Below are 25777 nucleotides of genomic sequence, written 5' to 3'. Positions count from 1 at the left end.
GTGACCCCACGGCACCCGCGGGCGGGGCGGGGACAGTACGGGCTTCCGCGGCACCAGCGGAGGCGAATGCGAGGGAGAGAGTGCGCGGCGTCCGGCCCCAGCATGCTGACCGCGTTCGCCCCGCCAACCCTGCCCGGGCTCCCAGGGCGGCTGCCCGCCGCCCCCGCGCGGCGCCAGGACTCCTCCAGTTCGTCAGGCTCCTACCACACGGCTCCGGGTTCTCCAGAGCCCCCGGACGTTGGGCCGGACGCGGAGGGCAGGGCGAATAGGCCCACGGTGGCCCCTGTGCTGGGGGAGGGCGCGCAGCCTCGCCTGTCCGTCAGCGCCCAGAATAGCCGCCAGCAGCTCGGGCCCGGCTCGGGTTTCCCGCGAGGCCCGGCCTCGGGCCCGCGGCCACCCCAGCCCCAGCTGCGCATGCTGCCGTCGGGGGAGATGGAAGTCATCTTCGGCGCCGGGCCCCTGTTCAGCCGTTCCGACGCGGAGGATAGCGAGGTGCAACAGCTCACGACGCGGACCTTCCGCAGCCTCTCTCCGCCCGGCTCCGCGTCTCCCATCCCTGCCGAACCGCAGCCCCAGGGTCCCGACGGTGGCTCCCGCTGGGCCACCTACCTGCAACTGCGACCCCGCGGGCCGAGTCCTGCCACCCCAGCGCAGTTCGAGTGTGTGGAGGTGGCGTTGGAGGAGCGTGCCGCGCCTGCCAGGCCCCGGACGGTGCCCAAACGTCAGATCGAGCTGCGCCCCCGGCCCCGGAGTCCCCCGCGGGAGGCCAGCGCGCCGCCCCCGCGACTGTTCCTGCGCACCGGCTCCCTGGACGAGTCTCTGGGCCGCCTGCAGGCTGCCGCGGACCTCGTGCAGACGGCGCTGGCCAGAAAACTGAGTCCCGCGACCCCTGCCCCAAGCAGCGCCACCTTCGGACCCACGGTACCGCCAGAGCCTGCGACCCCGGAAACGCCCCGCAGTACTCGAGTGGCCCTGGAGGAGGCCAGGTCTCGGCCACCTCGTGTGCATTATAGTTCAGCCCCCGCCAGGGCCCCACGACCGTGGCCTAGCCTCCGTGAGCGCGCAATTCGGCGCGACAAGCCCGCGCCCGGGACCGAGCCGCTGGGTCCAGTTAGTTCCAGCATCTTCCTGCAGTCTGGGGAGAAGATCCAGGAGGCGCACTACCAGGAACCCAAGACTCAGTTCCCGCGAGAGACTCCGGATCGAACCGTCCTGAGGGCACAGAGTCCTTCTTCCCAGTCTAGGGCCCCCCGGGAGGTTTCGAGTAAGGCTGTGAGACCGAGGAGCCCATCCCCGCTGTGGCAAGCTCCAAATGGGACCGTGCGGGGTCCTCGCTGCCCCTCGCCCCAGAACCTGTCCCCGTGGAATAGGGCTATCCGGAAGGTGAGTAGCCCGTCGCTCCCCGAGGCATCCTCCGCATGGGGAAATCAGGATGCTGCTGTCACTGAAACTGTCAGCAGAAAGAGCCCTTCCCCTCCGACCCTTTCCCAGTGGAATCAGGGTGTTGCCAGTGCAAGAAGCCCATCCCCCGAAGCTCCTTCCTCGTGGGAGGTTCCGCATCCGGCAGGTGGGGATACAGTTGAGGGGAGTAGGAGCCCGTCTCCGCCAACCTTGTCCTCATGGGAGACTCCAGATTGTCCTACTGGGACGTGGAGCCCATCGCCCCAAGAGACATGGGACTCCACAGTGCAGAGCTCAGCGGTAGTGTCTACGCGGGAAGCTATGAATGGCGTAGCCCAGGAGGAACTGGTGCCACCCACGCCATCTGCACCCGAGACTCCAGAGCTAACAGAGGCGCAGAGTCCGTCCACGCGGGAGATGCCGAATCTTGCCTTCCGAGGCAGCCAGCTGTCGCCAGCGGTGGCTGCACCCCAGCTGCCCCTCAGTCGCCTCGTGGGCACCCTGGATGCCGATGCGCGCCCGGAAGCCTTGGGCTCTGGAGAAGCGGCCTCGGGACGCCCGCGCGTGGCCATTCCGCGGCCCCGCGACGTGCGCAAGATGGTGAAGACCACATACGCGCCAAGCTTCCCGGCAAGCACCCCAGGCTCAGGGCTGCCTGCGCCTCCTGCGGAACCCCGCGGGGAGGAAGGCGGCGCATCCAAGACACAAGAGCTGCAGGCACCGGGGGCCCCCGCCCCGGCTCACTACACTTCCGTTTTTCTCAAGGACTTTCTGCCGGTCGTGTCACACCCCTACGAGACCCCAGAGCCAACCCCAGACACAGTCCCCCGGGACGTTACGCAGCCCAACGGGGTCCTGCGGCGGAGGGCAGAGAACAGCACGGCGAAACCCTTCGCGCGCACTGAGATCCGCCTGCCTGGTGCCTTGGCCTTAGGCCGCCGGCCGGAGGGAACCCAGGGAGTTGTGGTGCGCGGTCCTGGCGGAAAGAACAGGGATGCAGAGCCCCAGCGCCTGGTCCCCGACGACAAGGGTCGTACCAGCCCTCTAGGCGGCGCTCGCACATCACCCCAGAAGTCGCCGATAGGGCCGGCAGGGACCCAACCTCCCGGACCGCCCCGCCCCAGCTCCCCGCAGGCGCACCCTAGCTCGAGCCCTGGAATAGCACCGAAGCAGGAGACGCCGCCTATGGCCCCTGAGCCCGCGATTGCGGTCCAGTCGCCCCTCCCGCGGGAGCCCCAGGCGTCCGCTGGCAGAGCGGCCCCGCCCCAGGCCCGCGCCGCCTCGGCGCCTCCCATGGACCGGTCCCCGGAAGGCCCCTCCCAGGGGGCGCGTAGGCCGCCCGGGGCCGCGCACCCGGGGAAGGTCCTGGTGGACCCAGAGAGCGGCCGCTACTACTTTGTGGAGGCGCCGAGGCAGCCTCGGCTGCGGCTGCTCTTCGACCCCGAGAGCGGACAGTACGTGGAGGTGCTGCTGCCACCCTCGCCCTCGGTGCCACCCCGCCGCGTCTACACCCCGCTGGCCCTGGGCCCCGGCCTCTACCCGCCTGGCTATGGGCCTATCCCTGGCCTCTCACTGCCACCATCCCCGGGTCCGCCGGCCTTCAGCGGCCCCCAGCTACCCTGGGCCTCCGAGGCGGGGCCCCTGGACGGGATGTACTACCTGCCAGTGAGCGGGACCCCCAGCCCCGCGCCTCCTCTGCTCCTCTGTGCTCCACCCTCCAGCTTGGGTCCCGCCCAGCCGAGCAAGGGCTCCTTGTTCCCCGTGTGAGGCCCCAGGGCCTGATCCCCATGGTGTTGGGGCCCATTAATGGCCTTGGAGGTTCTGGCATCCAGTCCTGTGCCCTCTTTTCCTTCTATCACCTCTTTCTTTTACCCATCTCATGCAGTCTTCAGACCAGAAGTTACCTTCAGAGTGCTTATCTGAGACCCCAGCGCTGATGGAGCTGGAGCTCAGGAAATGGCTGCCTGTTTCCTCCCCCCCACAAAATCGTATACCCCTTTCCCAAGCATTCCCAGAGTGTGGTGTGTTGGAGGGCTGTGTGTGTGTGTTGTGGGATGAAAAAAATGCAGAACGTGAGAGTTGTGAGTTAAGTTTTATTTGGGGCAAAATGAAAACTATAAGCTTGGGAGACAGCCTCTCAGCACTGAGGAACTGCTCTGAAGAGGTAAGTGGGGGAAGTCAGTATATATGTGGGTTTGGTGAAGGGGCATACAGGCAATCAAGCACACATTTTGTCAGAAGGTTGCTGCTAGTCACAAGGAGCAGATGTCCATTAATGATTTTAGTGCTTTTCTAGTTATGAGAAGATGCAAGAAATTGGGCTCATAAAATCTTCTCCTGAAAATATCTGACTAAAGGCCTTTTCTGCCAGTTTTTCCCAGAGCACAGAGGGCCTCATTCCTGATCTCTGCCCAGAACTCCTTTCAGGGTGTATTGAAGGTCAGCGATTGCACTGGCTAGTGATTTCATCCTTGTAGAGGCAGATGGCAAGTGACAATTTTTAGTTGGTAGTGTGAGAAATCCTAGGACATGGCCCCAGAAGCCGACCTGAGGGGGTGATGGGGTTCCTCAGGGGCAGCAGGAAATGGGAGCTGCAGGGGACAGGGCTGCCCCCAGAGGTAGTGAGCTGTCTGTGTCTCCCTGAAGGTGGGCCCAGCAGAGGTGGAGCAGGCTAGTGAGCACTGATGGGATGAAGAGAGAAAGACACTGGCTATCAAATCTCTTACTCTTTGCAAGAGGATCTGAGCCTTGGCCTGGGAGGCTGCGGGGGAGAGTGGCTAGTGCAGGCCCTAGGTGAGTCTCATCTGAGAGAGGGAGCTGCGGGGACAGGTGGTGGAGGTGGAGAGGGAAGTAATACGGGAGGGGCCCTGGAGGGTCAGCCCGGGACTTGGGGTGGGGGGACTGCGGGGAAGGTGGGGAGGTGACTGTAGTCTCCAGCTGGGAGTACTGCCCCTCATTCTCCCCTCAGGCCCAGCCTCTGACTTGGCTTGTCTTAAGCCCTCAGAGCTGAACTGGCTGGTCCTGGGGTTAGGAGTGGAGGTTCCAGCCATTCCCACCGAGGGTGGGGGACAGATGAGTGCGTCGTCAGGAAAGACTTAAAAGCAAGGAGGATGGTTGAGCTGTTGTCCCAGAGGAGACTCTTGACTTCTCTGGGTGGGGTGGAGGGTGGGTTAGGGCTGGCAAAAGAAGGGATGCCCCTGTGAGGAGCCCTCATCTGGTTCCACTGCCCTGGTAACAGGTGTGGCAACCATACCTAGGGAGGGGCTGGCTCTGCAGGCTGGCCACAGCATAGGAAGGGACAGGACCCAGGGCCTGTGTTCCAATTGCCTTGAGATTCCAGGAGCTTCTGAGGAGAGCAGAAGGAGATGCATGGTGTGGGAGGTGCTCTGCGTGGGGGTCTGTGTAGAGTTCTGAGTGAAGTGGCTGGGCCTTGCGGGACTGGTATGTGATGTGATGAGTTTGGGGAAGAACAGTTACCATTAGAAGCAGTGTCAGGGATGGAGATCAATGCCTTCCTTAAGTTCCAGGCCTCTGGGGGGCCTGGATCCCTTGGAGTCACTGCCCCCTTGCCTTGAACTGGAAGCTGACTGAGAGAACTATGAGTCAGAATAACCTGGACATCTTTCTGTGGCTGGAGATGCTGGTCCTGATGGCAAGGAGGGCCCTGGGCCACTCCTGGGCCCCTCACCGCATTGTGGTGTGCAATAAATTGCTGACCCAATGGCCACTATGGCTGGAACAACTGGTGTAAGTTGTCTGATTTCCTGCTGCGGTCCCTTAACACCCCCAGGCTGCCCTTCCATGCCTGGGTGTGGCCTGGGGGAGGGGACCATGTGTGTCTTTCATACACTGTGGCGTCCCTGCCTCAGTGAACTTGCCTCTCAGGGAGGGAGCCTTGGCTGGCAACCACGCCTGGGGCCTCATTTCTCCTAGTGGCTGAGTGGCCAGTGGGCCTTGGGGTCAACCAGGCTTGGGTTCCAATCTCAGCATACCCCTTCTAGCTGTGTGGCCTTGGATTTGTCACTTTTCTCTGAACCTTTGTGTCCTCAGGGGTAGATTTAAGATGACAGTAACCAGCCACCTCCTTCCCCGAGGGGCTCAGCACAGTGCCTGCCACATGCTCAGGTCCCAGGACATGAGAGCTATCAGCTACCATGTGTCCTCGCCCAGGCCCAGCCCCTCTCCTTGCCTCATTGGCTGGAGGCGGGGTCCCACGAGAGGAGGTGCGCGAGTGGTGTCTCCAGGGCCCTGGGGGAAGGGAGAGAACGGCAGGGTGAGGTGTCGGTTCCCCATTGGTCTGGGGCAGGCTCTCTGCAGCAACCCCCACTGCGCGGACACACGTGCACCCCTGCACCCCAACCACAGCCCTGCTCGCTGAACCAGCTCCACAGACCATGAGGCTGTTGCTGCTGCTGCTGCTGGGGGCCTGGACCATCCCAGGGGGCCTTGGGGACAGGGCCCCGCTCACAGCCACCGCCCCCGAGCTGGACGATGAAGAGAAGTTCTCAGCTCACATGCCTGCTCACCTGCGCTGTGACGCCTGCAGGGCGGTGGCCTACCAGGTGAGCCCCCCACCCCCTCGCCACCCCCGCCAGCAGTTCTCTTGCCCCTACCCAGGCCCCCACCCAAGCCAGACCCCTCCATCTACCTTAGATTCCACCGCTGGCCTTGGATCCCCAAACACCACCCACCCCCCCGCCCCCAGGCATCGAGCTAGACTCAGGCTTCCATGATATTGCCATCTTCACCTCACCGGCACCAGCCTGCTTCAGTTTACCTATCTGTCTGCCCAACAAAGAGCAGGCGACCTCTGGGACACCAGGGAGTCACTAGCTTGTCCTCTCGGACTCCTCCCTTACTAGGACCACCCTTAAGTCTGGACTCCTTCCCAAAGCATGACTGGGGAGCATTGGTGTATGTGTACACGTGTGCATGTTTGTCGATCCCATGAGTCCATGAGCATGTGTGTGTCTTGAGTTCACATACAAATCTGTCACGCATGCCTGAGTACATCTTGTGTGTGTCTGTGTGACTGTGTGCACGTGCACGTGCACACACACGGGGGCTATGAGTACACGTGTCACTGAAGACTGGGAGGTTTTTTTTTTCTTTCCTTGTTCTTGTGGTTTCAAATGGTGTGTGCTGATGGGCAGGTGTGCCCTGGGGGAGGGGCCTCAATGCCCAGGCCTAATTCTCCACCTCAGTGTTTCCCACCCACCCACCCACCCCCCATCCCAAGGCAGCGGATCCTGCCTCAGCTGGCGTGGTCCCAGCTTTCTGGACCTGGGCGAGGGCCGTGAAGCCTGCCTCACAGGTGCTTCCTGCTCAAAAGGCTCCATTGCCTCGTTCTTTCTCAGAGACCCAGGCTTCTGTTCTCCCCCCCATCACCCCTCCTTTCACGCTGAGCAGTTCTGAAGCCCTGGTTCTCAACCCCTCCTTGTTCCAGATGTGGCAGCACCTGACAAAGGCAGAGACCAAGCTTCACACCCTGGACTCCGGGGGCCGTGGCAAGCTGAGCGAGTCGGTATACACAGACGTCCTGGACCGGAGCTGCTCCCAGACCTGGCAGGGGTGAGTTGAAAATCTGGCCCCTGCCCCCCTCCTCCAGGGGCAGGCTGATGAGTGGGGCTTCTCATTCTCCCACTCACACACCACACACACTCCACTAGGGCTCTGGCCCAAGGGAGGGGACTGGCTGGGACAGAGTCTGAGCTCTGGAGCTGGGAGCAAGTAGAAGGGTGAGGTGGCCAGGAGACAAGGTTGCTGTGTGACTTTGGGCCAGGAGTTTCCCCTTTCTGGTCCTCAGTTTTTCAGCAAGGAGGATCAGAATCTGGGCACTAAACTTGGCAGATGCCCAGTGTGCCCAGCTTCACGTGGTGACGGGCTCCACTAATGCTGTCTCCCTCTCCTCCCACTGCCTCCAGCTACGGAGTTGGAGAAGTGGACCAGGTGAAACGTCTCATGGGCCCAGGACTTAACAAGGGGCCGGAGCCAAGCATCAGTGTGATCATCATGGGGGCGCCGTGGCCCACCAGGTGATGACTGGAGGGTTGGGGTGGGATGGAGCCTTGGTCTGCCCCACTGTGGGCCGGGCAGAGTCTGAGGCTCCTCCTGGGCTCCCCTAGGCTCTCCAAGACATGCTTTCACTACCTGGGGGAGTTTGGAGAAGACCAGATCTATGAATCCCATCAACAAGGTCAAGGGGCCCTGGAGGCATTGCTGTGTGGAGGCCCCCGGGGGGCCTGCTCAGAGGAGGCACCAGTCACAAGGGCAGAGCTCTAGTCCAACTCCTCCTTCCCCTTCCTGGTCAGCCCCTAAAGGGAGCTGGGCTTCCTCTGGATCTGTCCCCTCCTTTCAGCAGGCTGCCTGGAGGGCGGGGCGGCCTTGTTCTTCTGTGCTGCCACTCTCCCTCCCTCCTCCAGCTTCTGGGCCCTGGGGCCTGGGGGGCGGCCAAGACCTTCCCCTCTGGACTCAAATAAAACCAGTGACCTCGAATCCTTCTCTCTGCAAAAGGTGCTTGGGGGGCTGGGAGGATAGACATTGGTGTTTCTGCTGATGTCCCTCCTAGAGAGGGCCAGATACACGTCCCCACAATTTCCCAGAGGTAAGTGAGATCTGTCATGGCTGGAAATGTGAGTGAGCTGTCAAAGGCATATGGAACCAGCTATCTGAACGGTTGAAACCCCAGATCCCTCATGAGAGAAAAGAAAAAGCCAAGGAAAACTCCATAAGCAGGCTGCCTGTGGACATACCCACTGCAACCACTGCGTGCTACTGTGCCCCTCCCAGAACACTAGTCTTCCTGGGTCTACACCCAGCAGCTGCTCACTTTCTAGACTCTGCTTCTGACCCCAGCTAGCATGGTTGAGCCCTCGGTGCTCAACTGGGACAGGGCAGGGCAGGGCAGGGGTCCAGGAACAGGCTGGATTCAGTATCTTGGCTCTACGTCCTGCTCTCCCCAGAAATTCTCACCTGGGGCCCTTTTCTTAGAAACGGAGAAAAGAGCTCCACCTGGTTCGCACCTGAGTCTGGGTATCTGGGGTCAGTGGTGCTACAGCTTACAGTTTCATTTGTGTCTCTGATCCTCCGAAGCCCTGGAAAGTGGACAGAACAGACACTCTAATACCCTGTTGACAGGTGCAGAAACTGGGGCCCAGACAACAAAAGAGGCTCAGGCAGAGTCCCAGGCTGAGCAGTGGCAGGGCTGGGAGGGGATTCAAATTTGGGGAGTGGGGGAAGGTTAGGGCTGGAGGAATGGGGGTGTCCCAGGCAGGCCCTTACCACTCTGCACCCCAGCCCCCTACGTTCCATCACCTGTTCCCCATCTGCCTGAGGCCCCTCCTCCTGGCCCTCAGGAGAGAACTCTTAAGCACCAGGAGAGCCAGGGCCCAAGGAATTGGCTGAGCAGTCAGTAGTATCAGGTGTGGAGCCGGGAGCCCGTGACGTGCACCTGCGTGGCCCTGTGTTTTTGTGGAGTGACTTAGAGACACTTTGCATCAGAGGCTAGGTGCTCCGGGTCCATTTGTGTGATTGCGTATCAGACCATGTGCAACTTCCCGGCTTTGTCTCCATGTGTGTGGTATGTGGTTTGGGTTGATTCGAGGGTCCAATGGACAATGTGTGGAAGGGGTAGGGCTGTCTCCCCAGCCCCTGGGAAGTACCAGGGAGGAGAGGGTGGGGAGGAGAGTGCCGAGGAGTAGAGGCTTCGAACTGGTCAGATGACTTTGGGAACCTGGGAGCAGGAGCCAGGAATTGAGAGGAGAGGACAAGTGGACAGAGGAACGGGCTGGAGGCTGGACAGGCCGTCGGATTCGGGGCTGTGACATGAAGCTGCTACCCAGCTGGACAGCGGTGCTGCGGGGGAAGCCTTGGGGCAGGGCCTGGCCATGGGCACAGCGACCCACAAGTAGGTGGACCCTAATGGGGTTGGGGCAGCACAGAAGGGAGCAGAGCCAGGGACCTCAGGCCCAGGCCCCACCGGCTGAGGACCCTCAGCCCCTGGGCTCTCCCCAGCCCCCAGGAGGGGAAGACAGGCCGGGCCCAGGCCGGCTTCAGCGGCTGCGTGGCAGTCACGCAGGAACCAGTGCTTAGAAAGGCCCCACAAATCAGTTTAATGCTCTGCTGTTGCTGTTTTTAAATTTATAATACTTTTGCAACAGGGCCCCCAGATTTTCATTTTGCACTGGGTCCTACAGATTACGTAGCCGGTCCTGACTGGGAGGGGAAGGGAAGGAATACTTGTCCTGACACAGAGGACAGACAAGACCGGGCTAGCCTCGGCATCTCCTTCTCCGGAGGCCCATCTGTTCTGTGCCTCCGGGACCCTGAGGGGCGAGCGGAAGTGGTGGGGAGGGTAGCCCTTTCTGACATTTAATGTATAATTAACAGTGTGGGCTCAGTAGTTCAGGCCAACCTGAATTTTTGGAATGTTTTTCTAAAACCTTGCTACCTGTGTGGCCTTGGTCAGATCACATCTCCTAAATCTGTTTCCTCAGCTGTAAAAGAGGTTAATGGCACCCAGCACCTGGGGTTAAACATGACAATACACAGATGTTGCTTGGCACGCAGTTGTTCCTAAATAACGAGATGGGTTATGATGATGATAATGATTAACTTTTGATTAATAAGCGGGGAAAAGCCTCATTCAGAGTGTACCATAATATGTGCCCACTTTCACTCCCTTTCCTCTCACCTCACCCAGGGCCTGGTAAACTTCCAAGGCCGTCCGCTCCTCACCCCCACTCCAGCCCTCTCTCAGAAAATACCTGTCCCGTGCCCAGGCTCAGGTGCGGGCAAGGGAGGGTGTGCTCGGGAGGTAAATGTGGCAGAGGCTTGGGCGGCCTTTTCCGCTATGGCCGGAGTTAATACGTTACCGGGGCCTGGGCCCTCCTTTCGCAATCAGTGCTGGAGATCTGGTTACAGATTTACTTTGAACAATGTCGGCTATGCGGATTAAAGTCCTCCTTGGCTTTCGTAAAGCCATCCCTTCTTCTCCTCAGGAACTGCTCACACCTGTGCCCCAAAGATGAGGGCCCAGGAGGACCCTGAGGGCCAGACACAGGTGCTGGGGGATGAGGGGAGCGGGTGGGGGCAGGGTGGGGCTGGGGGCCTGAGCAGTCCTGCTCCCTGGGAGGGCAGAGACAAAGGTTCTGATGAACTGGATCAAGAGTGACTGTCCCAGGTGGAATGTGGTAGTTGGGGGAGGGGGTGGGGTGGCAGTGGGGTGAAGGAGACTTCTTCTTTGGGACTGGCTCACTCCAGCTTGGGGGCCGGCAGGGGCCCAGCCTACCGCCCCATTAGTGACACTCCAAGGACCTCTAAGGGACAGAGGGGGGACCAGAGTACATCCAAGAGGGCCTGTCACAGTCTCCAGCCCTCTTGGCCTCCTCTCCTGGTGCCCCCGGCCTTGTGACGTGTGGGCCCGTTCCCTTGGCTAGAAGGCCAGGTTCTGAGGGCTCCAGGAGCCAGTACAGCGGACTCATCCCTGCACAAAGCAGCGTGAGGTGGGAGCCAGGTGTAGCCAGGCCAAGGGGTAGCTGGGTGGATGAGCATTGAGGGAGGGTGGGGACCCCATTCTGAGGAGCTGACAGGCCACTCGGGCTACCTAATTGATTCTGAAGCAGAATGGACTTTTCTGGTTCCCATCACTCCACGCTGAGTTACTTCTCTCTGCTGCCCCCAGCATGAGTCCCTGGGCTCAGCAGGGACCTCCACGAAGGACCCCCCGACGGCCCTGTGCAAAGAGCCCAAGTCTGACATGTTGTACAAGATCGAGGATGTGCCGCCCTGGTACCTGTGCGTCCTGCTGGGCTTCCAGGTGGGCATCTCCCCAGGGCCTTCCCACCCCCGCCCTGCCTGCTCCCCAGCCCCCTCCCTGGCCAAAGAGGTCATCTTGGGTAACAGGAAGAGAAACCTAAGGTCAGAGGCAGTGACTGTCACCAAGCAGGGGTGGGGAAGAGGCTTGATGGGGCCTGAAAGGGATGAGGTATCACCTGCCAGGCGGAGTGCCGGTGACAGGGAAGGGGACCCACTCCACAGAAGCTGCAGGAATAACATGGGGGCAGATTAGTAACCCCCAGAGAGGTGAGCAGTCGCTCTGTGGGAATGCCTTATGGGAGTATCAGTCCTGGGTGGGCACACTGGCAGGGGCGGCACGGGCTCAGGCCCACTGAGGCAGGCATGAGGACTGTGAGGGTTCCCCTGCCTCCCTGTGAGCTCCGTGGGCCCTGCCTCATGCACTCTCCCCACACCCCTAGCATTACCTGACCTGCTTCAGTGGCACCATCGCTGTGCCCTTCCTCCTGGCTGAGGCGCTGTGTGTGGGCCGTGACCAGTACATGGTCAGCCAGCTCATTGGCACCATCTTCACCTGTGTGGGCATCACCACCCTCATCCAGACCACACTGGGCATCCGGTGAGCTGCCCCACTCCCACCCCTACCCCACCCCACGTAGACACACACGCAGTGATCCACACAGCAGGAGCAGTCTCAGAGGACTCTTGTGGGACAAGAAAAGCTGCTGTCTGTCCCTACCTGCTGCTTCTGCTTCCAGACCAGCCTTAGAGCCAGGCAGCTGGGGTCCCACCCTGGACCCCTGGTGTTCCTCAAGGAAAGGGAACGTGCCCTAGCTGGGCTCTCCTCCGTTAAGCCTTACTCTGGGTAATTGGGACCTCTCACTCCCCTGCTGCCAGGGCTTGTGTGGGCCTCTTCAGTGGTCCGTCCTCCTGGGGGCCCCCTGCCCCCGCGTGCACAGTCCTAGGTCTGGGTGGCCTAAGGATGGTCATTTGTATGGTGGGAAGATGAAGGAAGGTTGTGAGTGGAGCTTGCATGCAGGAGCTGAGCAGTCCACTTCCGTGCACGTGTCCCCTCACAGTGCAGGAGCTGGTGCTGAGAAGGAAAGGGATCAGGTTGTGAGCCAGGGGCTCCATTTGTTTTCTTTCTTAGGCCCCCAAAATATTACAGAGTCCTGCCTGGGGCCTCAGTGACTTCCCTCTGTTCTGCCCTTGACTTTGTTCCTCTGTGTCTCTGTCCCTGTGTGTGATTCTCCCTGTGCCTCGCTCTGTGCCCCTCCCTCCCCATCTCCCCTGTCTCTGTGATCCTGCCTCCCCACCTCCTACCCTGTCCCTGCTGCTCTGTGCCTCTCTTTCCAGGCTGCCGCTGTTCCAGGCCAGCGCCTTTGCATTTCTGGTCCCAGCCAAAGCCATCCTGGCCCTGGATAGATGGAAATGCCCTCCAGAAGGTGGGCACATTTCTGGGGACTGCACTGGAGAGGGGAGCCCCAGGAGCCCAGAGGTCTGGGCGACTGCTCCATGTCCATACCCCAAGGTGCCTTCAGGGCAGCATCTTTACTTTCTCTCTGTCTCTGTTCCCTGTGCGTGCGTGTGTGTGTGTGTTCCTGTCTACACCCCCAGAGGAGATCTACGGTAACTGGAGTCTGCCCCTGGATACCTCTCATATTTGGCACCCACGGATACGAGAGGTGGGTGTGCACGTGGGCTAGAAGAGAGCTGGACTTGAGGGTGGGACTAGCTGGGAGGGAAGGCCACTGCTGAATTGGGGGATATGAGGACGTGGTCCAGGACCTTTTTTTTAACATAGAGGTCATGGCTTCTACATAGTGACTTATAGCTGATCTTTGCTTTTCCAGGTCCAGGGTGCAATCATGGTGTCCAGTATGGTGGAGGTGGTGATTGGGCTGATGGGGCTGCCTGGGGCCCTGCTCAGTTACATCGGGCCTCTTACAGTCACCCCCACTGTCTCCCTCATTGGTCTCTCTGTCTTCCAAGCTGCTGGTGACCGAGCTGGCTCCCACTGGGGTATCTCAGCTTGGTGAGTGGGCACCAGGTCTGATCCTTGCCCAGCCCCAGTCCCTCAACCCCTTCGTGTCCTGCCCCCTTAGCCTTGGCTCTTGCCCCCTGCCCGGCCTACCAGCCATTTTCTCTTTGTGCTTCTGTCCCCAGCTCCATTCTCCTGATTGTCCTCTTCTCCCAGTACCTGCGAAATCTCACCTTCTTGCTGCCTGTCTACTGCTGGGGAAAGGGCCTCACTCTCTTCCGCATCCAGATCTTCAAGATGTTTCCCGTGAGGAGCTGACAGGCGGTTCGGGCTGGGGCTAGGGCAGGGGCTGGACCTATGTCCAGGGCCAAGGGCAGGGGAAAGGGCGGGGGCAGCAGGGGAGCTAGAGGCAGAGATGAGGTCCTAGCCAGGGATGGGGGCCGGGGTCTGAGCTGGGGCTGGGGCACAGGCTCGGGCTGGGGCTAGGGCTAAGGTAGGAGCTGGTTAGCCTGGGCCAAGACCTCCTGGGCCCTCAGTGCAACCCTCACCCCCCCCCCCCACTTCAGATCGTGCTAGCCATCATGACCGTGTGGCTGCTCTGCTATATACTGACCCTGACGGACGTGCTGCCCTCAGACCCCACAGCCTATGGCTTCCAGGCACGAACAGATGCCCGAGGCGACATCGTGGCTATTGCTCCCTGGATCCGCATCCCCTACCCCTGTGAGCAACCCCATCTGGGCCCCTCTGCCTCCAACTGAGACCATCAGTGAGGCCCCTGGTGACCCCAGTCCAGCTGATGACATAACAAGTATTAGCTGCACATTTATAGTGTGCCAGGCAGAGTGGTGGTGTACTCAAAGTCTCACTCCAGCTTTATGACTCTAAGTGACCCCAAATAAGCTCCCACAACTGTATAGCTCCCACCCCAGCTTGAGATCTCTTTACCCCTTCCCCTGCTCCACCCAAGTACTGCCTAGTCCACTCCCTGACCCACCTAGGAACACTCATTGCATCCATCCTCCCATCTCCCTGTTGATACAGGTCAGTGGGGGCTTCCCACAGTGACTGCGGCTGCTGTCCTGGGAATGTTTAGTGCCACATTAGCAGGCATCATTGAGTCCATCGGAGATTACTATGCTTGTGCCCGCCTGGCTGGCGCACCACCCCCTCCAGTGCACGCTATCAACAGGTATGCCCACCTGCCCTCCCCGGTATCTCATCCCCTCAAGGGTCACTCAGGAAGCAAATGTACGGACAGAACTGAATCCCAGAGGTGGGGGACAAGGAGTTGGGCAAGTCACTAACTCTCCAGGACAGGTTCTCCTTACTTATGAAATGGAGATGCTCTCATCACTCACTCTGTGTTGTGAACAGCTGAGGAGACAACGAAGTCTGAGGGAAACTACAGTCACTGACAGCCTTCCATGTGTCTAGCTCTTTCTTTCTCTCTTTATTTATTTATTTATTTGGCTGTACCGGGTCTTAGTTGCAGCACATGGGATCTTTTTAGTTGCGGCATGCGGGCTCTTAGTTGAAGCATGTGAGAGCTAGTTCCCTGACCAGGGATGGAACCGGGGCCCCCTGCATTGGGAGCACAGAGTCTTCACTGCTGGACTACCAGGGAAGTCCCCATGTGTCTCGCTCTTGATGTGCGTTCTCTTATGCAATCCACTAATGGCTCTGTAAGACAGGTACTCTTAATATCCCCATCTTACAGACGAGGAAATTGAAGCCCAGAATCACCTAAGGATTAAGTGCCAGGGCAGTGGGACTAGCATTCAGACCTGGGCTCCTGGCTCCCAGACCCACCTCTGGCCTGGAGTGGGGAGTACTATGGACAGATAGTTGCAGCTCACACAGCCCTAGAGACTCTGGCCAGGCTGGCCAGGGCAATGGGAGGACACAAGCCAGGCTAGAGCATGGACCAAGGCCCCCACCCCACTTGCCCTTTTCTTACAGGGGTATCTTCACCGAAGGCATCTGTTGCATTATCGCAGGGCTGCTGGGCACAGGCAACGGGTCCACCTCATCCAGCCCCAACATTGGTGTCCTGGGGATTACCAAGGTGCCACAACTAGCCAGAGCAGCACAAAGCTGCGCCCCCATTCCATGTGCCGCAGGCCCCACCCCAAACCTGTCCCTACTTTGGCCTAGCCCCACCCTGCCTTTGACAGGCCTCGCCCTGCATCATGCTCTGACCCATATGTACCTTGCTCTTATAACAGGCCCCACCCACCCACCGCGCCCTTCCCCTCCTGCAACTAACCCCGCCCAACTTCACCCCCTGGGTCTAGCCCCACCCCTTGGCTCACTGGCAGGTGGGTAGCCGGCGCGTGGTGCAGTATGGTGCGGGTATCATGCTGGTCCTGGGCACCATTGGCAAATTCACGGCCCTCTTCGCCTCGCTCCCTGACCCCATCCTAGGGGGGATGTTCTGCACCCTTTTTGGTGAGTGTTGTGCGTGCTTCTGGGGCGTGGTCACCGTGTGGTGGAGCCCACCCAGCCTGCGCAGAGCCTCCAGCGGTTCTCTTGTGCTCTCAGGCATGATTACAGCTGTGGGGCTGTCTAACCTGCAGTTCGTGGACATGAACTCCTCCCGCAACCTCTTCGTGCTTGGATTTTCCATGTTCTTCGGGCTCACGCTGCCCAATTACCTGGACTCCAACCCGGATGCCATCAACACAGGTGCCTCCACCTGTCTTACCTGTCTCAGGGTGGGGGAGGTGTGGTGGGCTCGACTCTGAGCATAGCCTCTTCCCTCAAAGGCTCCACACAGCCAGAGCCACAAATCCTGCCCATCTCTGGATGTTAGCAGCTGAGAGGCTAATTAACAGCTGTCCTTTACTAAGACACTTTCTGTGGACAGGTATGAGCTTTACATATGCTCATTTAATTTTCACAACAGCTCCATGAGACAGATACTATTACCATCTTCATGTTACAGGTGAGAAAAGTGAGGTTCAGAGGGGTTAAATGATTTGTTGCAAGACAAGTAGCAACCAGCAAAACTGGGATTTGAATCCAAGGATGGGAGAGGCAGAGGTGTATAATCTTGAAAGTCAAGGCTTTGTACTGTTCCATCTCTGTGCCTGCTCGAGGAAGTCAGCAGGCTGCACCAGTGTGGAGAAAGTCTCTGAGCTCTGTTCTCCAGATGGGGCCGTGACACCCATTAGCCTTTGGCCTGTTCCACAGGCATTCCTGAAGTGGACCAGATTCTGACTGTGCTGCTGACTACGGAGATGTTTGTGGGTGGGTGCCTCGCTTTCATACTGGACAACACAGTGCCAGGTATGGGTCAGCCCTGGGAGGGGAACAGAGAACTAGGTTGGACTCAGAGGCAGTCCAGCAGATGTCTCCTGAGCCGGAGCTGTGGCCAGGTCAGATGCAACGCCTCAGGCCCTGCAGGGAGAAGCAGGAACAGATGGGCCGGAGGGAGAGACCACCAGCCTGATAGAGGCACAGGCTTCCCTCTTAGTCTTGAAGAGGGTGTGGCTAGGAGAGTCATTCCGGGGCCCTGTAAAGTGTTTCTTTTCCATTTCTTTGTTGCCACTGTGTTGAGGGTTGCCTTTGCTTTCTTAGAGTAGGACAGATGGAAATGTAGCATCAGTATGTTGGCAAAACTCACTCCAAATATGCCAGTGACTTGTCATGCTGGCTACTAGAAGAGCCCCTAACATTTCTCTTTGGTATCAGGGCTTTTTACAGGGATCATGGAGGATACTTTGTGGGGTCCCTGAGAATCCTCCTGACCCATGTTTATGTGCCCAGTAAATATATAAAAACTAAATGTCACCAGGTGCTCTCACTAGTAATAAGAATAGTTAGCATTTACCAAACATTTATGGGTCAGGCATGGAGCTAAATGTCTCATTTCATCCTCAAAAACTATCCTGTGAGGCAGAGACTATCAACACCATTTTATATGAGAAAAAAGAATCAGAGGTTAGGTGACTCACCGAAGGTCACAACACTTGCTGATTTAAAACGCTGCAAATTTGAGATTTAAACAAGGCCATCTGATGCAGTTAGTCCAAGGCCTGTGTCCCAGCCACTCCACCACATTGCCTCTGCTAGAGAGTTTCAGGGGAACTGTAAGATCAAGGAAAGCTCCGTAGAGACAGGGGCTAGATTGCATCAGTCCACAGAGGTGACAGATGGAGGGTGACAGCTCTCCATCTTCTGCGACTTAACAGCCTAAACATAGCTGACCCCACTTGCTTTCCCCTCTCTGAAGACACAAGTGTCTATTCAGAGCACAGGAATCAGAGGCTGGCTATGCACAGCTGGTGGGTGAGAGTTTGGGCAGAGAAGGGCCAGGACTCCTTGGCACTTTCAGGGATTTTAGATAGCATCAGATGAGGGAGCTTTTGGTAGCAGCTATCACTTGGATGGATGGGTGATACCTGACCATGGTACACCCCTCGCCCACCAGAGGAAGCTGAGGTGGGACCTGGAGAAGCCCATCCTGTGGACATGAGACAGGGAAGTGGCAACCTCAATGCATAGGGAATCCAGGGAGATGGAGGGCATCTGGGTGGGCAGCTGTACAGAGGGGTTTGTGATTTGGGCAGCTGGATTAAGCTACCCAGATGTTAACAGCCTCAGAGTGCCTGAGTTCCTCACATCTCTATCCTTCAACCCAACTGCCCATCAGCAACCATCCCTGCCAATGATCAATGTATGTATTATGCTACATAATCTTCAACAGTCCTTCAATGTGCATGATGAGGAATCTGAAGCTCAGAGTGGTTAAATCACTTGCCTAAGGTCACACAACCTGGTTTCAAGCCCAGGTCTGGCTGGCTCAGAACCTTGTCCTCAACAATGGAATTGCAGAGCTTTATTCTGTAGGATTTTTGCTGATAGACCACTTTGCATTTGCTCTTACTCTTTACCTACCCACAGACCAACCTTAGAGGGGCAGTTAAGTTTAGTTCAGCAAGTGCTACTGGAGCAAGCATGGCCCTGAGTTAGACACTTAAGGGTAAAAAACCGTTGTCAACAAGACAGAAAGTAAAACTGGGTTTAAAGCAATCTAGAGCAATAAGGTGAATGAGCCTGGGCTGGAGTCATCTGGAGGGCTTCCTGGATGATTCTGGATGGGGCCAAGGAGATTAGGACTTGGAGAAGCACTGGAGAAAGCACACAGGTAGGGATGTGGAGGGGAGGCGAGGGAGCGCCGGGCTGGCTCGTGTCCCAGCAGTGGTGAGGAGTGGGGCCATCAGTCACCTCAGTCCTGTGCCACAGCTGCAGCTCTTCTCCCTCCACTCTGCCCACCTGTGCTCTTTGTGCAGTCAGGCCCAGCTCAAACAGTACCTCCTTCAAGTGGTCTTCTCTAAGGACCCCAGCCCTCCCTCAGTGCCCTCTCCTCTGAGACTTTGGGACACATTTGGTTTCTCTACTCATGGGGCTTTTCAGCCTGGGCTGCCAACGTGTGGAAATCTTTGCACTAGATTTACACTGTCTCACAGTCTTTGGTCAACCCCAGCCCTCTTGTGAAAACCTCAGAGAATTCACACATCCCTCCCATACCTCCTAAAGGAGATTTCCCCTAGTTGTAAAAAATCTCTCTTGCGTATCCCTACCACCAACAAAGATTTTACTTAGCTTGACTTTCTGAAGTTTGTATTATAAAAACAAGAGTTTATTTTCCAAATATGGAATCATAGTATTGAATATTAATACTGATTACAGTGTTTCAAAATATAACTTCCTGCCCTCACAGCAGTCTGAGCATTATTTGGTCCCCACTGGCCCAGCAGACACCAGTCCCTTACTCGAGATGTGGGCCGACAATTACTTAACCGTCTGCCTGCCTTCTTCATCATAAAATTTTGTGTAATAGTGCCTATACACCTCCCACCAATGTTTCAAAGAAATTAGATAATGAAATAAAAGCACTTAGCACAGACCATGGCACACTGTAGATACACAATAAATACTAATTACATATAACCAGTATCCCTTAGGGTTCCCTAAAGCTCTAGCCAAGTTAGGAGCTGAGAAATCACAGATTCAACTTTTCAGGACCAGAGAATTGAGAATCAAGACAACTCTGGAAGTCTACCTTATGACTAGGTTATGGGAAGGGGAGGTAGCAGAGGATTGCTGGCTCTGTAAGTGACCCCACTGTCCTCTTCCAGGAAGCCCAGAGGAACGAGGTCTGATACAGTGGAAAGCTGGGGCCCATGCCAACAGTGAGATGTCTACCAGCCTGAAGAGCTATGACTTTCCCTTTGGGATGAGCATGGTAAAAAGAATTGCCTTTCTGAAATACATTCCTATCTGCCCAGTCTTCAAAGGATTTTCTTCAAGGTCAAAAGACCAGCTTCCAGTTCCAGAAGATACCCCACAAAATACAGAAGCTGGGTCAGTGTGCACCAAGGTCTGAAAAACTGCACCCAGGAAAGGTAGGATGTCTGTTAGTCTATGGCTTTTGTGGGAGGGTTGAAAAATTACAACATTCTTATGCTTTAACCAAAGAGAAAACAAAGTACTCAGTTTCCATTTCTGTGACCTATTTGAATGTTTTCAATCAGAAGGCACACTGCGTAAAAAGTCAGTATACATATGTGGAACTCCTTAGCCATTTTATAGTGACAGTGGAAATTCCCAACAGGTGTGGGCCAGTAACCTTGTAGGAGGTTACAAGTATACTGAAATATTGATCCCTTTGGCCTTTGGTTATCTGGGCTGATACTGGGTCAACTGGAGCCCATGAGCCATAAACTCTAGCTACAGGCAGCCTCATCCTTGCACTCCAGTATGATAAATTACACTTTACAACATAGAAAAGGTTGAGAAGTAACTGACATAGCACAAGAATAGGAAAAATCCTCTCACATAAGGTGCCTTGTTTAAATAGTTGTAATAAAATAAAACCCCTACGGAACAGAATGACTTCAGTTACCCTAAAATTATGCCACATAGGCCCAGATGGGGTAATAATGTGTTTCAAGCCCTTAAAAAAAAATCAAAGTAGTTTTAATGTACACATTGCCTCAGACAGACAAGTTCCAACAAAGTGAGAGCTTAGCTTAGATGACTCCTTAATTGTAATAAGTCACTTAAATAGAACTTTCTATGTACCAGGGATTGTGTTAAGTACTTGATGTGTATTAACTAATCACAAAATCCTGAGATAGGCTAGTCTTTGCTCTTTTTTAAATTTATTTATTTATTTATTTATTTTTGGCTGTGTTGGGTCTTCGTTTCTGTGCGAGGGCTTTCTCTAGTTGCGGCGAGCGGGGGCCACTCTTCATCGCAGTGCGCGGACCTCTCACTATCGCGGCCTCTCTTGTTGCGGAGCACAGGCTCCAGACACGCAGGCTCAGTAGTTGTGGCTCACGGGCCTAGTTGCTCCGCGGCATGTGGGATCTTCCCAGACCAGGGCTCGAACCTGTGTCCCCTGCACTGGCAGGCAGATTCTCAACCACTGCGCCACCAGGGAAGCCCCGTAGTCTTTGCTCTTAATCAGTAGGTTACAATGTCTCTCTAACTCAAGTTTATAACCTCTAATTATACTGCATGATGATAATTTGGCAGTATGTGGAAATGAACTCATTTGCCCCCGTCTAGGCTCAGAGAAATGATCTGTAACCCTCATATACTTGGCAGCCTGCTGTGCCACTTGTGGTACTGAGCTGTTAGAGAACAGAGGGGACTGGTGGTATTATGGCTCCAAAAAGAATGAGAGCCAAGCAGGATCGTCTGCTTCAGCATCTTAAAAAACCTACCTGTTTATTAGCTTAGTAAGGTAGCTATTAAAAAACACCAGGCACAGGTACTCACACCAAAGGACCCTAGGAAGAATGTGACCCAGAACTGACTAGATGGCCTTCTTAATATTGAGCCCTCCAAGCTCAAGAAAAACACAGAGGACATTATCAACGACTGAGTAGGGCCGTGGGGCAGAAATTGTATGTGGAACCAGGAAATTGCTAGTTGGTTGAGAGCCTACCCCAAATAAATATTAGCCACAAACCTATTATTAATTAGCTTGCGAGGGTGAAAAAGGGGAAGGTCCAGGTGAATCAAAACAGCAAACCAGTCCAATCAGAGCAGCAATGGTTTGTGAAGGGCAAAACTCAATGAAGGTTATACTACAGTAAGGTTACCATTATACTGGCCAGCCAGAAAGTTTCTTAACATGGATATATATAATTGCCTTGACACTGCAGCCTGAGGTGATCAAGGTGGGCTACGGAAGGAGCTATGGAATTTATTTTACTGCTGTATTTTGGACAGACACTTATATAACAACATACTCGACACTATGGAATCTAATAATAAAGCCTGCTCTCTCAGGAAATCTTAAAAAACCTAGAAATCTTGCTAGCAGGGCTGTCCTGAGGGACTGAGCCCACGCTGAAGGAAGTATCACCACCGGAGAGTCTGTATTCCAGCACCAATAAACACAACCATCTGCTCAGTTCTACTATTATTTATTTTTTTAAATATTTTTGAAAAAATATAATTTTTTTACAATATTTTCAACTTAAACACTATTCACACTGAACACGTATGGCAGCTTAACCTACCCAAATAAGAAGTTTAAGAAGCCAAAACTGTTCTAGCTTTGTTAAAAGAAAAGTTGTGCTGCAGACTATTGTAGTGATGGTTAACAAAGCAAGGAAAAGCACCACTCAAATCATAGGTTACAATTTCTTTGTTCAATTGGATTATGGGTTGGTCAAATGTTAGACGTTACACAGGTATAGCTTTGATGCAATGACTCCTTAGAAGAGGATGCAATTCTCAAATCACATACTTACTCAGATGTAACATTAGGAGAATTCAATATTTCTTACATGATAACATACCGTAAAAGCTAGGACTTTGGTTACAAAGGTTACAAGGTAGTGAACCTAAGACATACTTGTTTATAAAAAATTATTTCAAATTAACTAACAAGCCTTCATCAGAAAAAGGATTCTTTTTGATGGGGACAGATGCAAATTTAAGTCTGAACTGAGAAATTAACTACTAGAACTTAAATTTACTCATTTAAAAAAAGTTTAGACATTAACAAGTATTAGTTAACCCTAAGGGACCAGTTTAGTCTCAAAAAGGACAATTCACTAAGATTTAGAGGTCATTTAATTTGGTGCTTTGACACAACGTGACTGGTGCTTCTTTCCTCGCTGTCTTCACATCAAGCCATGGGGCCAATTCTATTTTCAGTAAAGGTTTGACAGCTTTTTACTTAATAACAGTCTCAGCACTTTTATTAAGCATGCAAGACTAACAAAACTTTGGCAATGCATAAGTGTAACACAGTGACAAGAGAGAGCTTTTACAATTAAGTCTTCTAATACTGCCTTCACAGTGTGGAAATTGTGCTACATCCACCAAAAGAGGGCCCCGTCTACTCAAATATTTTAGTACTTCACCCCAGGAACAAACTCCTTTGCATTTGGATTCAGATTGCTCTTGACCTGGAAGATAAGTACATAAAAAAGCAAGTTCATTAACAGATAAGCTTCAGATACTCAGAAGCATTCAACCCAGATCCACATGCAAAAACATCTTCCAAAAATATAAGAAAAAGGCAAGAATTCAGATTGTAAGGTCAAACTTAAGTCAAAAAAAAAAAAAAAAAAATCCACAGCAGGGAAAGGAGGAACCAGATGTAAGCTACGTATATTATACCAAATTTTATCAACTTTCTAAAGAGAAAGCAGAAATTGAAATTAAATTTGCTTAAGTGTAATCAGAAACTCACTAACTTCACATCAACTAAAGGAGTGTCTCAGAACATGGAATTCTGTTCATTTAACTATGATACTTGACTTGCTATTTAAACAGTTTCATACTATGCAAAAATACTAAACAAGTGTTGAAATGATGATAAAAGTGATTGGGGAATGGTTTATGGATTAATTTTACTTTATGATGCTCCTTGAAAATATGGAGTTGTCTTTCTACAACTGCTGTATTCTAATTCCCACAAAATATGGAGTTGTCTTTCTACAACTGCTGTATTCTAATTCCCACAAAATATGGAGTTGTCTTTCTACAACTGCTGTATTCTAATTCCCACAGGTAGCATGGTATATAAGAGGAGAAGAAAACTGCATGGGGAGTCAGAAGACCTAAGTTGGAATCCCAGCTCTGCTAACTAACTTCTTATATAGGCCTGGATAAGTCACTCTCTGGGACTTCATTTTTGCATCAGTTAGGGGAAGACTGGGCCAAAGCCTCTAAGAGCCTGAGAGACTTGTACCACCATTATTTTGTATTTCTAAATCTTTACTTTCCTAAGCAGATGTGTCAACATATAGGGAATAGCTGGAAATTTTCCTCTACCACATCTTTGAATGCAAGTTGATCAAGACAAAAAGAAACCAGGACGGATTCCAGGGCCTGAAATGTAGGCATGCTGGCAGGATTTTAGATTGAATCTGAGCCCCCGATATCACTTACTTCAAGACCAAAGCATATTAAACAACATGTTGGAGCAATAATTTAAGTTTCATAATTTATACACAACCATTCCCTTCTCTCAAGGGAAATAAATATATCTAAACTTTAAGAGTCTGAGGTTTAAATTTAAAAAGCAGTGTTCTTGAATGTCCAATCTTTTGGCAGCTACAAAAGAATGAGAAGGAATTAACCTCAAATAGACTGAGTCAAACAAACCAGTTTCTAGACAATGGAATGATACTGGGTCCAGTTAAAGTTATAGATTATGCCCAGCAAAGAGCTTCCCTCCTCAGAGCACCCAGGATTATTTGTGGAGTGCCTAATGTAGCCATAAGCAAGCATATCCCAACAGACTATTCAGATCATGTATGTGCTTAATTGGGTTACTGTCATTTACTGCAACAAAAGCTATACCACAAGTAAATTTCAGTTTTCTCTATACAGCCCTTTAGAAAAATGCCTGATAGGGGAGGCTGGCGGTATCCTCTGGGAGTGCTTTTAAAAAATTAACATGCCTAGATGATTGATTCTGCAGGTCTGGGATGTTGCTGAGAAAATTTTTGTAATGCTTCATAGGTAATTATGACGTACAGCCAGGTTAGGAAATCACTGCACAGTGAACAGAAGACAACTGCAAAAATTACTTCAGAGTCTAGGGGTAAATTCCAGAGAACCATCTTGTAGAATCAACTAGACAGACTGTCCATATGGAAAGAAAGTTTAACATTCTGACTTTAAATTATTTTATCTTAATTTTAGCACAGGAATCATTAGGTTTTACTCTAGTACTGATGCTTAGTTATCAAAATTCCTGAAAAAACTTTTCACTACAAATAAACCATCAGCAATGAGACACTGAGAATAACTAAAAATATAAAAAGATTTGTGTTCCTTTTCTGCCAAGAGCTTGTAAAAGTCCTTATCACAGTTCCAAATGGAGTTAGGGTAATTCAATGAAAATCCTGGGTCAGGAAAAAAAATCTCAAATTTTATCTTTCAGAAAAAATTTGTAATTTCACCAAATATTTAAGACAATTAAAGAGCAAAACCTCTCCATCAAGCTACTTTTGCATAGGCAAGTCACATGAACATCCTGTGTACTCCCTTTTGAATTAATGCTTTAAGACATTTCCTAGGGCAACATAGTTATCATAACTAAAAGCAGTGGCAAGAAGTCTGTTAGTAGTTTCAGACTAGCTCCAGAGTGTTGCCAGAAGTCACTCCTTATCATAAGTGAGACCAGGAGGTCTCTGCTTCCTTAGTAAGAAGCAGCAGAATTTCTGAAGGGGAAGAGATGTAGAACTCTTCTTAAACAGATGGTTGCTAGCTTTTCCACTTATGGGAAAGATGAGCTAGGTTTTAAAAAGATGAAAAAAAACTCTTTACCACAAGATCTTCCAGGGAAGAGCCATCACTGATAACAAGGTCATTAAATTGGTCTTGGATTTGGTCCATAGTTTGTGGGAGATCTCGAGCTGGAATAAACCACTCATGTTCCTCTTCTTCTTCCAGCATTTCTTGGAAACAGCGTTCAATAAATTCTTCTTCCCATAACTCCTCTTCTATCTGGATTTATAGTAAATAAAGGGTAATTTATAGCATACTTGGTAAGATGACATCACTAGAAAAGGCTTAAAGAATCTTGAACTAAACCATTTAAAAACATAACGTCATACCTTCCTCCTTTGCTTCTGTGCTAAGGAAAAAAAAATCTTTTCCATAAGACCTGGTAAGATCTGTTTAGGGTTTTGCTATGTCTTTACTTGTCACAGCAGAATATTCTTTTTTTTCCACTGAGGGTGGCGGGGAAGAAGTAACAAGTGTTCTCATGGAGGAATGTGTATCAGAATTACCTATGATACTTCTAAAACTATACAAACCCTAAACCCACTCAAAAATGACTGGAAGAAAAAATCTTTGGGTAGGACTTCCCTGGTGGCACAGTGGTTAAGAATCCACCTGCCAATGCAGGGGACACGGGTTCGAGCCCTGGTCCGGGAAGATCCCACGTGCCGCGGAGCAACTAAGCCTGTGCGCCACAACTACTAAGCCCGCACTCTAGAGCCTGAGAGCCACAACTACTGAGCCCTCGCACCACAACTACTGAAGTCCGCACACCTAGAGCCCATGCTCCGCAACAGGAGAAGCCACCTCAATGAGAAGCCTGCGCAC

At 53.3% G+C, this 25777-nt stretch overlaps 4 protein-coding genes across 6 annotated transcripts in view; 3 read left to right on the top strand and 1 right to left on the bottom strand.

Annotated features, from left to right (window-relative positions):
• Window positions 1-2: 2 nt before the first annotated feature.
• On the top strand, window positions 3-3174 carry PROB1 (proline rich basic protein 1). Its single transcript, XM_068535979.1, has one exon. It carries the CDS (start codon window positions 67-69, stop codon window positions 3166-3168), a length of 3102 nt encoding a protein of 1033 aa, XP_068392080.1. The 5' UTR covers window positions 3-66; the 3' UTR covers window positions 3169-3174.
• A 967-nt stretch (window positions 3175-4141) lies between these two features.
• MZB1 (marginal zone B and B1 cell specific protein) lies at window positions 4142-8579 on the top strand. The gene is made up of 5 exons (XM_068535980.1): window positions 4142-4194; window positions 5767-5963; window positions 6848-6972; window positions 7326-7436; window positions 7527-8579. The coding sequence occupies exons 2-5, from the start codon at window positions 5796-5798 to the stop codon at window positions 7681-7683; spliced, it is 561 nt and encodes a 186-aa protein (XP_068392081.1). The 5' UTR covers window positions 4142-4194; window positions 5767-5795; the 3' UTR covers window positions 7684-8579.
• Window positions 8580-10341: 1762 nt separating this feature from the next.
• SLC23A1 (solute carrier family 23 member 1) lies at window positions 10342-23646 on the top strand. Of its 3 annotated transcripts, none has more exons than XM_068535976.1 (15): window positions 10342-10462; window positions 11084-11218; window positions 11658-11815; window positions 12553-12641; window positions 12814-12881; window positions 13050-13231; window positions 13363-13483; window positions 13744-13900; window positions 14222-14369; window positions 15140-15245; window positions 15499-15628; window positions 15722-15865; window positions 16373-16468; window positions 19324-19590; window positions 23225-23646. In XM_068535976.1, exons 1-14 carry the CDS (start codon window positions 10427-10429, stop codon window positions 19569-19571), a joined length of 1818 nt encoding a protein of 605 aa, XP_068392077.1. In that variant the 5' UTR covers window positions 10342-10426; the 3' UTR covers window positions 19572-19590; window positions 23225-23646. The 3 variants fall into 3 exon arrangements, with proteins under 3 accessions (XP_068392077.1, XP_068392076.1, XP_068392078.1); XM_068535975.1 differs by having other exon boundaries at window positions 15475-15628; XM_068535977.1 differs by lacking the exon at window positions 16373-16468 and having other exon boundaries at window positions 15475-15628.
• Window positions 21609-25777, bottom strand: part of PAIP2 (poly(A) binding protein interacting protein 2) — a 20963-nt gene continuing 16794 nt past the window's right edge. Inside the window, exons 3-4 of the mRNA XM_068535978.1 lie at window positions 24992-25171; window positions 21609-22617 (exon numbers count right to left, since the gene is read on the bottom strand). Coding sequence (XP_068392079.1) covers window positions 22561-22617; window positions 24992-25171 — 237 coding nt within the window. The 3' untranslated portion in view covers window positions 21609-22560. The remainder of the gene's footprint in view (window positions 22618-24991; window positions 25172-25777) is intronic.

Source organism: Eschrichtius robustus, chromosome 2, assembly GCF_028021215.1.
Source record: "Eschrichtius robustus isolate mEscRob2 chromosome 2, mEscRob2.pri, whole genome shotgun sequence".
NCBI lineage: Eukaryota > Metazoa > Chordata > Mammalia > Artiodactyla > Eschrichtiidae > Eschrichtius > Eschrichtius robustus.
The sequence above is the reverse complement of the archived record's forward strand: the minus strand, read 5'-3'. Positions and strand labels throughout refer to the sequence as shown.